Here is a 13,440-nt window from a genome sequence, read left to right on the forward strand (position 1 = left end):
CAAACGGGTATGGATGATACAATTTCTAACTTCAAAATAAGGTGGATTCGAGTTGAATCGGTTTTGGCTGAAAAAAGTGTCAGTAGTGCTCAATTCGGGGAAATCTTTGAATTAGATTGTGCTACTTCGGAATCTGATGGTGTTTTTGGTAGCACTCCAAGGAGTTGGTTTACTTTAGGACATGCTTCGTTTGTTTGCTCTACTCTTCTTCTTCGCAGACATTTGGCATGATGCTGGAACCCTGGTTAGAGATATTTTTGTTGGTATTGACTGAGATTTAGATGCTCAAGTGGACTTTGGAGCATTCCAAAAACTTGGAGATCCATTTTCTGTTCGTGATTTTGCATAAGGTACTGAAGAAATCTGGATTTAAGTCACAACCCTTTCTTTGATTCTTCTTTTTAAATCGGGAGATAATCCCAAATAAACTGGTATGGAAGCCGCTGAGCTTATGGAAACAGTTGACAAAACAAGCTCCAATGCCGACGACAATTTCAAACCGAGCTCCAGCGAATTGAAGCCACAACTGATAGTCTTCTATCAATTCAATAAATATTAATGACAACACAACAAACCCATTTTACTTTCAACATGCAAGAATGTTTATGTCGATATAGTTCGATATTTTTATTAGTAAATAGTAAAATTTGAATTTTTCAATAAAAAAATTGAAAAGTTCGATCCTTCGATTGAAAAATGGATAAAACAAAGTTCAAGAGAAAAAAAAAAGGATAATTTAAAATATGCAAGTGGTGTTATCTCCTAGCATGAATGTCTTCACTACTATAAATCAATCAATTGTATTTTATTTTTTTCATTTCTTTCTCCAAACAAAATCTTGTGCTTCTAGTGCCAGCAGATTCTAATTTTATTATTGCTGCAATGCAAATGAGCTCGTTACATGTAAAGTCTGCATTGAGATTGACTTTTTATTTCTGTGAAAGCTGAAGTTCTTATATTAGATCTTCATTTGCATTGGCATTTGCTATACATTTACATGACTGAGTAGCCTGGACCACCACCTCCCTCTGGCACTGTCCACTCTATGTTTTGCTTTGGATCTTTTATGTCACAAGCCTGAAATCATCCAAGTTAATGAAAAGTTAATTACAATGTGCAAAATAATGTAACTTTTGTGACATATGAAACATTACAAGGAAAATATGTTTCCAAATATAAAGTTGATTCTAGGAGATTCCGAAATTATTGCAGTATTTTTAGGTAAATCCCACATCGACAAAATGCGAGAGATAGTGAATATGTATGAACATCTCATATTGCTTAGGGACTATAACAATAAATTAGTTAAATAGTCTGTAAACTTATAAACATGCAAACAAAATCAAAATAGAATGTGTATTCAAAGCGAACAATATCTTAACACTGGATCAAAGTATTAGACCTTGATGTTACAATTATAACAACCTTTCTCCATTTTCAAAAATTTTTTGTAAACCCCTCTGGCAGAAGCAATCTTTACATATTCTTAGACCAGAAGGATCTGGTTATAACTAGATCAACTTCAAAAAAGGGGAAGGGAGCTTGTATCTGGGATCAAATACTGATTGATTAGAGGGTTCGGTACTATGGAACTTCAGATCAATGCAAACTTTGAAAGAACAGAAAAGGATAGTAGGATACATCCTTGTACTTGATGAAAATGAGATGAGGAAAAACTACAGTGAAAGTTCAATACTTCAATTCTACTACTTCTCTAGGTTAATAACGTCAGATGGCACTTCTAACTATGCTGATCACCTTTATGCATCATAGCATAAATAGAATAAATGGAAAGGAAAAAGAGGTGACGATCTTTATAATAAGGACAAGATTAATGTCATATAAGGATGAGGTTTTGATCCAGCCAGTGAATTTGCAGATGGTTTTGATATGGGTAAAAAAAATGATAGTGAACCAGTCAATTATTCCATCAAAACAACGTAAAACAAAAAAATAAAATTGATTTTACTGATAAAAAAGACCACAATAGGATAAACTAACAATTCGAGGAGTTACAACCTTCCAATTTCAGTCATTCGAGTTCCAGACACCAGAAACCTCCCTAATCAACCCTAAGGCTGCCCATAGCTAAGTTGCCCAAAATTGTAATTTTCCTCATCTCCTTTTACAAGTCTAACTACACTTTATATCCTAAACCTTACCTTCTAAAATTGGGGCATGTGTCCGCATAAACCCTAGTTCCTTGTATATAACAAGGACTAAAGCAAACTAAAAATAAAGTCCAAATCTACGAACATGAAGAAAGCTGCTTTTAAAATGTTAGCAATATGTAATAAACAACTTATCTACCTTTTTGACCAAACTGGATAGCAATTTAGATCAAATTCTGTAGTGCTTGAAGCCAAATGGTAAGAAAACAGATTTTAACCCAACAACCAAACCTACACATTCTGAATACATAGTTATGTCTTGAAACTGTTAGAACAACTTTTCCCCCTATACTGAGGGGCATCTATGCAAAAGTTGGGGCTGTGATGCATTCAACAAGTAATTCGAACTAGCATATATAGCTCCAGACATTACCTTGCAATGGAGGCAATTTTGAGCATTGATATGCAGCTTCAGCTGATTCTTGTCATCTGGGACATACCTTCATTTCATATTAAGATGAAAATAGATAAATTAGAGATTGATCCTGGCAAAGAATATGTGAAGCAAAAGCTATAATAGAATGCACATTACTCGTATACACGTGCAGGACAATAATGAGACTCAGGAGCAGCATACTCCGGCAAGTTTACAAGCTCTGGTATCTTTGGGTCCCTTAAGCGAAGATGAGGTGGCTGATCATGTTCATGATTTGTGTTGCTCCTAATAGGCAAACAAAGATAAATATATTATTGCTTTAAACATCTAACAAAGAAGAAATTGGCATTTGTCATCATCAATCAAGTGGCCCATTTTTTTTTCCTCTTTTTCTTTCCCTTCACTTATTTGTTGAATTGGTTTCAATACCACTATAGCCAGTCATTGTTGATTCAAAAGAATGAATAATTCTAAAAATTTTCCACCAAATCACCAACAAGAATGGTATTCTACCGCTTGGCCCACCTGCCTAAAAGTACAAATGAAAATTTGAACTTGTAACTGAAATCTAATTTCCTTTTCAGCTTTTCTGCATCATTTTAGTAGCAAAGAGATGAATTATGACTAGTGCAGAAGAGTTTGTTTTATAAAAACCTGTGTAGAGAGGTTGGTACATCAAAAGATAACACCCCATCAGGCTTTGGATATTGAACAGGTGAGTGTAGCCGAGAAACCTGCAGATGCGAAAACAAAAAATATACTTATCGATGCTTCACACCAATTGGGAGAAACAAAATATGATGCATCACATTCAAACCACTAAATCGGGTGATCTAAGTGAGAGTACCACAAATTAATTGACAATCAAAGAGAAAATATTGCAAACTTAAACTTTGGGATTTGTGGTTTCTTTTGACATGTATGTTAATATGAACGTGTATGTTTGACATAATCATGCTCATTCATACTAAAAGGAAGGTCAATTTTCCCTAAAATATTTTTTCTTCTGCCCAAATTTATTAGTGATGTTATCTTACAAATAATTGATAGTCTACAGAATTGTCTAACTAATTTAGCTAAATCAAATGTTGCTATGACTGAATAAATAGATAAATCGGTTGGTCAGGACGAGGTAAGAATCCATGTTTGCTTAAGCGGCAGTGTCCTTACATCCATTGCTTCATGATCAGGCTTCCCATGTTTCAGCGTGATGGGGGACCTTCCTTTTAGTATGTAGCTGCCATTCACAAAATTAAGCTGAATAAGGTTTCACAAAAAAAAAAAAAAAAACATAAGAATACTGACTGCATAATCTTTACACAGAAAAGAAATATATTGATCAACAGCAACAAGAATAAATATGACAGGCGGATAAAAATCTTACTGTTCTAAAGCACTAATCGCCAAACCAGGAAAAAGACCATACTCAAATGCCTACAAGAGAAAAAGACTCTTAAGATGGATGGAAACACTTCAATTTTAACTTAAAGAAGACAGCATTCCATAGTTCCATTATCTAAAAAAATTTAGCATTAACCAACATTCAATTTCATTAGCTCTCTTCAAAAGTTCAGTCACCACTGAGACCAGTCTGAAAATATGTTTTGTTTTAATTTACTTTGGCCATCTAGCGAGTACATAAAAAGTAATATAAGCAAACTGTTCCATGACATCCAAAGAATATAATGGATTAGCATGGTTACACTATAGTGCTTCATTTGAGAGCTAACTAAAACCAGATAAGCAAAAAGTAATCACTTGAGATTGGCCTTCAACAGGAAAGCTCAGGAGAGAATTAGAGAGCTTAAATTGCATATTAAAAATAAAACAAAATTGTGGGAAATCTTTAAAAATATAAATAATGAAGTTAAAGCAATGAGACATGAGAAATGCTTCACTAACAGGTCGGTAGTTTCGAGCTCTGCGGAGTTCTTGCCACACCCATGAATTCTTTAAATTATCCCAATAGGCTTCCATAGTCAAGCCCTCATGAATAGCACCAAATGCAGCTTCTGCTGCTAGCATTCCTGTAACAAACAGACAGAAAAATTACCATGTAGTTGCAATTATAGCAATCCAAATATATACTGCTACTTTAAGCACACATTGCAAGATTCTGGAATCCAAGTAATACACCCAATAGACAATTATTTGACTGAATCAATTTTTCAGCAATCCCATTACTGAATTACATAGTGTTCAAGCATCCAAAATGCCATGCCAAAAATTTCACATTCACTGCTTATTTCTCACCATTATGATCCATAGGCACTCTTTTAAGTTTTAAAAGTTTAATACAGAGCAACAGTGGAATGACTCGAAACTTGGCACCCACAAAGATCCTATGGAGCAAATAGTATTCAAAAGTGGGATTTCCCAATTGAAAAATTCTGTAGAACATCTATTTAAGAAATTAATACAAAAAAGTTTTCCACCAAATGCAAGTTGATCCATTCTACAGACTCTATTTAAAAAGAAAAGGAAAAACCAAAATAAAACGAACATTGCTTTAGATCATGGAAATTTCAGAGCACTGCACCAATACAAATTTAGAATAGGCATTACTCCTTAGAAGTTTCCCTTTTTGAATTTGTATAGCATTAATAAATAATCTCACATGTGTAAAAGGTGCAACATCAGGAATTCCATTAACTAAATGTAAGCTTATTTCTTCTTTTGATACAAAACTATAAACTTTCTATTAACATGATAATGAGCTGAGGAGAGATACTACTGGTAGGTTACTTGAAAAACTCAACCATCATTTTCTCAAAATTATAATTCCTCCAAGAGGAAGACAACCATTTTCTTTAATTATTTCTTAATTCATTGCAAGTACTTAGTTAAAGCAGGAAAAGACTAAGAGTTGAAGGATAAATTAACCGATATATCATAAAGAAGGAAAAATGCATAACATTAGTGATCATTGAATATTTGTGTTCAGTCTGAAATATCTAGATAAAAAGAACCTACCATAATTGTCAACCTTGCAGCATAAAATGTTTGAATTAATTCAAGGCACTTATCTTCACATGTTCAAGTTCAGGCTGAACAGCCAAAGGGTTGTGCCAGTGGTTACCTGATTTCATTGCAGTATGAGTTCCCTTTATTTTTGGTACATTTAAAAAGCCAGCTGAACATCCAATAATTGCTCCTCCAGGGAAAACTGGATATGGAATAGACTGAAATTTAACTAGAATCATATTCTTATATGCATAACATGTATATTATATATAATAAAAACTACAATCATACTGAGAGAACGCAAATAAAACTCGTAAGCATGCATCTACCAAAAATTCAAATTATAGGCAGAACTTATATACACATTTATCGCATTCTCCCTTTCCCAACCAACTATATTTCATTTCCATACAAATTGGTGATGCAAAACCATATTAGACTTCAAAAAGAGAAATATTTCGGCATTTTCTTTATTCAGGTGGACATTTCCAGTACAGATGGTTGGAAACAATAGATGTCTAATTTACCTGAAAGCCACCTTCATTTAAAGTGCGAGCTCCATATTGAATCACAGACCCACCTTCTAGAAGCTCTTTAATGGCTGGATGGTGTTTAAGTTTCTATCAAATGAAAAACCAATACAATAAACTGAGTCAGATTCCAAATAATTGTGCGCCACAGATGAGTGGTGTAGAAGGCTATAGATACACATCAAGTTCCAGGAAACTTTGATTTAGCAACCAAAGGTAGCGGGGATTATAAACAAAAAGCACTGGAAAAAAACTTATTTCAAAAGTTGTAAGGGGCCAGTCCTTTTTTTTCAACTGCAGTTTTTACAGGATAGGCTGGATTTATCAGTCTCAATCATTTTATGCAAAAAATTCTCAATAATATGGGTTTCTAACTCCATTGTTATCAGCCTAAAGCTACCTGCTAAGTCACAGCTCTGTTGTTAACCTTCACTAACTTCGTATACAGATGCAAAAATGCCACGAGTTCAATATCCTAATTATGCAGATCTAATTCAATAGGCCCCAAGCAAATTATAAGGTTTGCCACAATCAAGGGAATATTATATATGAAAGTTGTGGTCAATAAGGTAAGGAACAATAAAACACCAGAGGATCTAATTAGAAGATGGCCTTCGATAAACTGTACAATTCTGGAACAGATAAGAGGACAGACAGATGCTTTTCTGAAACAGTTAGACTCAGATATGTTAAGAATTAATAATTGAAATCCAAAGAACCACACAAACATGCACCACAAACAAAAATTGTTGGAAAATGCATTAAGTATATTCACAAAATACTTCTCTAGTTCACCTGAAATTCGTCGTAAGGACTGAAGAATGGATTGTGATAATTCAAACCAACCACTAGGCCAAGTGCAACCTGTATGCCCAACCAAAGCAACAAAATAACAAATAAGCAATTGTGATGTGGATCTGGCCCATATGCTACAATCAAGCTCCAACAACTATGGCCAAGCCTATGCTCATTCTCCATGCCATTCGGCCCTAATAGGCTTTAAAAATTAAAAGCCAGAATCATTATAAAAACACCAAGAATAACATAAAATATTGATCTTTCAAGATGTGAGTAATTGATTCTATCATAACGCTGACATGGTTGAACAATCACTTGAAAAAATTACTGAATCTCTTTTTCATCTCTACTTTTTTTCACCAGATAGCAAGAGATTAAAAAAAAAAGAAAACAAGAATCAACCGGAAAGGGAAATGGTAACAAATACCTGTCTATCACTCATGTGGTACAGAAATGATCCCCCATATGTCTTGTGATCCAAAGGCCAACCCAATGTGTGAATAACCGTACCAGGTTTGTGCTTCCTCTCATCAATTTCCCAAACCTGATCAAACACACCAAACAGAACTTCAGAAAGTTACTTTGTTTAGGAGTTTTATAAAACTCACAAGCCTATAATCAGTAAGATAACTTGAAGACCAAATAACTAAATGGTACAGAACACACACACACACACAGAGAGACAAGAAAAGGCCACCTCCACAGTTGACTTGCTCTAACTCCATATATTAGAACTTTTCTCTTTCAAGTAATAACACAAAATTAAGAAAAAGAAAATTATTCAAGTATAATACAGGAAAGAAAAGCTATTATAGTTATATAGATATATAATAAGTTGGGCATGCAAAATGTAAAGGCTGCTGATAATCAAGCATGCAGAAATGAAAAAAACGCAATATCATTATTAAGACATAAATGTATCCAGACACGCCAGGGGTATGTAGCTAGCAAAAGTGAATTATGTTAGATGGCATATATGATTACTTAAAATCTTATGAACCAACAAAAGAATGCTGTAATAGGGTATAAAAAGTTCAAAATAACTTTATATTAAAATCTTATGAAGCCAAGCCCAATGAAACATGAAATTCATATCAATTGTAGATTACCTCTTTAATTCCCAAAGCATAAGTCTGATGTTGTGCATGGCTCTTCTCTCTCAATTTATAATTTTTAATTATTTTCTGTCTCAAAGAAATTGAAGCAAGTGGTTGTTGTAAGCGTATAGGTTAAGCATCAAGCATTAGAAAATTGAGAACCTTATGGCAGCTCCTGCAGCAATAAACCATTTTTCAGCATACCTCTGATAACGATCCTCGACATCCTTCAGCTAAAAGTGTTACCCGGCCTGCAATTATTAACACATTATTATCAGTATAAAATTCATCTATAACGAAGGCATACTAACCAAATCCAGTGTCATAAGGCATTCCCTCAAGTCAATGACTTTTTTAACATGAATTAAAAGTAAGAAATGGACTAGATATCCACATAAAACATATAAGCTATAAAGGAAACAAATACTAAACAAAAACAGTAAATAGCATTAAATATATCTGCTATAAACCAGATGGAATAAAACCAAAAAAAATCCTTCAATATAAAAACAGAACTCTGGCTGAAGAATTAATTCTCTGTAAGTCCGTGAATAAAGAATAGTCCTAGAATTCCCAGGAGAAGAAAGACAAAGGTCAAGAAGCCTAAGCCTACCTCACCATTACTGTTATCTTTGCTATCTTCCTCAATAATTTGTTTCTTTCAATCTTGGAACAACACCAGAAAAGGGCAGATACAACATGCTCAGAAGATTTTTGGACTTTTTCCTCCTCTCACATTCAAGTCAATGATGACTCATATAGAACCTCAATCTTTAGATAGATGCAACTCAAACTTGCAAACATAACTCAATCGAATATTCGAATTGGATGACGAGTTTGACAAAATACCATCATACAAAGACAGCATATATGCAACTTTATTTGGTTAAGAGAAAAAAGTAGGATGCTACACCAGCTTGAAGATAACATAAGGAAATGAACCTCTTCATGTGTGTGTGGAAAGAGTGAGAAACCTGCCTCTTAATTCTACACCCTGCTGAAAAGTATCCTTTTTGGAACCATCTTTGGCAATTCCCATATCATTAGTTCCAATGCCAATAACATTATTGTTTGCATCGTACAGTATCTGACCAATTATAACTTGTCAGGTAAACATCTAATTACATATTGAGCATCAATAAAAGAGTGAAGTAGGACTACCTCACTGGCAGCAAAGCCTGGATATATCTCTACTCCTAATTCTTCTGCTTTCACTCCCATCCAACGCGCTAACTGACTTAAGCTGCATCATAAAACCCAGATATAAAGATTGTTGCCATAATCTTTGACTGCTCAATGCAAAGAGGAGTTGCAAAATAAAGCAGACATTATAAGAAAACAAGCGCAGAGAAATAATAAAGGAACACATGTAAGCATAATGACTCATCAAGTTCCCATTTTAACAAGAGGGGTTTTACAGAGATGAAGACGCTCACAACTTCAATTTCTTTAAAAAAAAATAAAAATTACAAACCAGCTTTATTAGAAAGAGGAAAAGGACTAGCAGAGTTTAAGCATCATACTTCAAGCTACTTTCTGAATCCAGAAGCATGCTTTTTTTCATGGACTCCGGAATCAAACAGACAGCTTAAGAACAAGTGGATTGAACCCAGAATAAATCTGCTAATATAATTTGAATTGCTTAGATATAAATCAAGATCATGACATAGAAGATAAGCCTAAAATAGAATTGGCCAGCTTTTCAGATATATTTATGACTTCATACACCGCAAATTGGCAGCTACAAAATTCAGTATATTCTTCAGAATTTGAGTATCAACAGTACCAAACACAAAATAAGCAAATAAAAAAAATGCAAGATTCATGATTTCTATTAATAATGTTGAGATGGCAATTAAGCACCTGATTAAAATTTTACCAGAATTACCTAAAGGAATACTCCAAGCATGCACAAGACATAGTTACCTTATAACATAGTTTCCTTTGTTATTGAAAGGAGATGGAAGAGAGTGTGCATGGTCTTTTGTTAAGAACCAAAACTTGTCAGAAGAAACAGGGACTCTGATTGGTGCCTGCAAATAGTTTGGTGAAGCCATACATTGAATGAAAAATAAGACGTGGTTAAAAAGTCTTTGTTTTTCCTTATCGACCAGTGAAGCACCCACATTACTAGTATTTATTTTGCAACCACTAGAGCAGATGTCCACATCTCAAGTCAATGTACATTCTGTTGAGTTTAAAGCATGAATAATTACAAGGGGACCTTTTGACCCAACTATATTATTTTCAATATTCCATATTTATCATATACTTCAAATTAGATTTCAGAGCATGTCAGTATGTGTATATAATCAAATTAAAGGCTGAAACGGTGAATCTAACTTTTATGATATACAAAAATTAAGCAACATTAGGAATAAGCAAGCTTGTGATCTTCATGTACCGGATTTAGTGATTCTCACATGTATATAACCTAAACTACATTAGATGTTACAGTGGTCAATTGCATATTATGCGGTATAGTGAAGAAACGAAAGAACTACAGAAAGCACCTCTTCCTGTTTCCAATTTGGGAGCAGTTCATTCAATGCCCGGGGTTCAAACACATTCCCAGATATGATGTGAGCACCTATAGTCACATGGAAATCATTCAGGCAGTATCTAGAGATTATTAAACTGCTATGCTGAACTTGCAGATTCTGAAACTAACAAAATACAAGATGACTAGCCTCAATTTAAGAATTCACTAATACCAAATGTATGGTCAAATAAGTATTTATTTAAACATTCAAATTAAACGGCCATGATGAAGCCCTTGATCAAACTTCTAGAAGTCATACATTGCAAGCATGAGGTAAAGCATCAAAGAACAATTCAGCCATTAAAATGAGTAAAGCAGAAATGAAGCCCTCTTTTTAAAGTCATATTTGAGTTACATTGAGCAAACTTTGTCAATCCATGTTATTCTCTGTGGATGTGGGTCTGTCATCTCCATGCCTACTTCAAATGCTATCCCTTAACTAGACATCAGCTCCCACAAACAAAACCAAAGAAGAAAGTTTCTCGGTTGAATTTCTATGAATAAGATACATGCACATAAATAGGAGAGATCGAAAATCAGTTTTAAGAATCTAAATCTGCTCCTTAATTTATGAGTAGGGCTAACTAATTACAAATGGTAGCTAAATACAATAATTTACAACACACACCATTGCAAGTCAACCAAGATAATTAGGAGAGTAATTCCTAGAATCCTGGGTGATTGAGGGGTATCTTCAACAAAAACATAACACACTTAAAAATGCAATTTCATTGGCTCATTGCATATAACAACTATTTCTTCTAGCACTTCATCGAAGTAATACTACCTATACCTTATTAGAAATGTATAGGTTTCAAAATGTGTCTGTAATTTTATCTTTGATATCTTTGGATAGATCTTGAAGACTGAAGTTTCTTCAAAATTTCCAAAATGAACTTCAAGGGAAATGACATAAGGGAAATTTTATATTAGCATCATAAATTGCAACATACAATGACAGAGTTTTCCAGAAAACACCATTCTTTGAAATGAATAATGCAAATAAGTTCATCTAATTCATGCCAGGAAATCAAATTATGACTGGATAAAAGTCAACTCAAATCTTTCCTATTTACCAAGCATTTAACCACACAAATCATAATTTCAACCAGAAATCTTATCACATTCACCGAATTAAGCACAGAAATGTAAAAGACTGACAAGTAATCCAGTGCTAAACACATACTGATGTAATCAGATATTTTGATGAAGCTATAAACTCAACTGCAGTAAATTAAACCCAACATAATTTCAGCTATGTGCATTATAGCCTATGCACCAATTTCAAACCTGAACTTACAATTCAAAGATTTTTTTTACCCTGTAGTGAACAACCATTAAATTGGCTTCCAGTGGTTTTTACTGGATGTTAGTCCTGACCGGTAAGTTAATATTATATATTAAAAAAAAAAAAAAAAAAACCTTAACAAGCCATATGTTAAGAATTCAAATCCTACTGATATGTCACAGTTCTAACAAGCCATATTTTAAGAACTTCTAGCACAAGATAAGCAAATAAAACGTACTAAGCTTATACAAATCAAGTTAAACTTCAGATCCTATTGAAGTGTCACAGGTCCAACAAATCTATCATTTAGCAACCTCTACACAAGATAAGCAAGTGAAACACTAACTAAGCTTAAACAAAACAATCCCGTGTGAACAAAAGAATAAAACTTTCAATCCCATTGATATTATACTGGTCCAATATGATACTGGTCCAACACGCCATATTTATCAACTCTGTCACATGATAAACAACACTCACTGAACAATTTCGTATAAACAAACTTCACAAAGCAAAAACATACCTACTTCTGCACCTTTCTCAACAACACAAACCGAAAAATCAACATCCTTTTCCCGGCAAAGTTGCTTCAACCTTATAGCTGCAGCCAATCCAGCAGGTCCAGCCCCAACAATGACAACATCATACTCCATAGCCTCCCTACTACTTTCACTACAAAACCCTCTCACGAAAAGCTCCGCATTCACAACCCAACCTCCACGTCCATCAACCCTCCTTAATTTTGACCCATTTGGCACGTACCCAGTTGAGAAAAACCTCTTAAAACCAACTTGGGACCACAAAAAACAAAACTTTTGATAAAAAGGGTGATTACATGAGTATCCATTTGGAGTTCCGGATGAAACCTTGGAACCCAATTGGTTATGGGAATGGTTAGATTGATTTAGAAGAGAGATGAGTGTCTGGTGGCGCCTGATAAGAGAGTTGTATTTGGTGGAGACTGGAAGAAACTTGTGCATGATTTGAGTTGATGATGATCAAGAGAGAGACAGAGAATTGGAATGCGTATAAAAAAAATTGTGTACTTGTGTTTGAGTTTGAAGTAGGGAGTTGTTTAGATTATGATGATGTGACGTGCCGTTGATATGATTATTTGAGACTCAAAACTGACGTGCCAACCTCATCAGATATTGGATTTCTTCGATCTTCTCCTTCCGTGCTTCGCTTTTCCATTTTTTTTTATTTTATTTTTATTATGTTGGTTATTTCTCTATTAATAATTATTTTATTTTTTATATTATTAATGTGATTTTGTTAGTTATCAATATTTATATATATTATTACTAATAATTATATATAAGATAATTTAATTATAATACGATATAATATATTATGAGATATATCGAATTAATATAATATAATAAATATATTATATAATATGATATATATTATTAATATTAATTTTAAATGTTTAAATATATTTATGATATTTTTTAAATTAATAATATATCAATTAAATTTTTTATTATTTTATTTTTTAAAAATTGTATTATATAATATTTAATATATAATATAACAAAAGCTCAATGTATATGTATCATGTTCCACAAATTAGGGTGAATAGTGATTAATTTTTTTTTTTTCATCCATCTAAACAACACTTTTCCACTCAAAACTTAAAATACGGAAGACTTGCATCATACTAATGTAAAG

General features: G+C 33.5%; 1 protein-coding gene across 1 annotated transcript; it reads right to left on the bottom strand.

The window, feature by feature from the left end:
• Positions 1–781: 781 nt before the first annotated feature.
• LOC123220012 (electron transfer flavoprotein-ubiquinone oxidoreductase, mitochondrial) lies at positions 782–12,930 on the bottom strand. Its single transcript, XM_044641999.1, has 18 exons — positions 12,290–12,930; positions 10,450–10,526; positions 9,863–9,969; positions 9,098–9,179; positions 8,915–9,023; positions 8,141–8,187; positions 7,949–8,023; positions 7,267–7,383; positions 6,837–6,905; positions 6,039–6,131; positions 5,627–5,729; positions 4,450–4,574; positions 3,932–3,981; positions 3,718–3,784; positions 3,202–3,281; positions 2,704–2,832; positions 2,545–2,611; positions 782–1,077 (listed from the first exon to the last, which is right to left on the bottom strand). The coding sequence occupies exons 1-18, from the start codon at positions 12,744–12,746 to the stop codon at positions 994–996; spliced, it is 1,938 nt and encodes a 645-aa protein (XP_044497934.1). The 5' UTR covers positions 12,747–12,930; the 3' UTR covers positions 782–993.
• Between the last annotated feature and the right edge of the window lie 510 nt (positions 12,931–13,440).

Source organism: Mangifera indica, chromosome 7, assembly GCF_011075055.1.
Source record: "Mangifera indica cultivar Alphonso chromosome 7, CATAS_Mindica_2.1, whole genome shotgun sequence".
NCBI classification, from domain to species: domain Eukaryota; kingdom Viridiplantae; phylum Streptophyta; class Magnoliopsida; order Sapindales; family Anacardiaceae; genus Mangifera; species Mangifera indica.

What these genes read in the sequence shown, in the direction of transcription:
- LOC123220012 (XM_044641999.1), bottom strand. Translation starts at nt 12,746, where the DNA reads ATGCACAAGTTTCTTCCAGTCTCCACCAAATACAACTCTCTTATCAGG. An exon ending in TCATACTGCAATGAAATCAG is followed by an intron (nt 4,575 to 5,626) that starts GTAACCACTGGC and finishes TGTTTGTTACAG; the next exon opens with GAATGCTAGCAGCAGAAGCT. An exon ending in GTACCAACCTCTCTACACAG is followed by an intron (nt 2,833 to 3,201) that starts GTTTTTATAAAA and finishes TTTGCCTATTAG; the next exon opens with GAGCAACACAAATCATGAAC.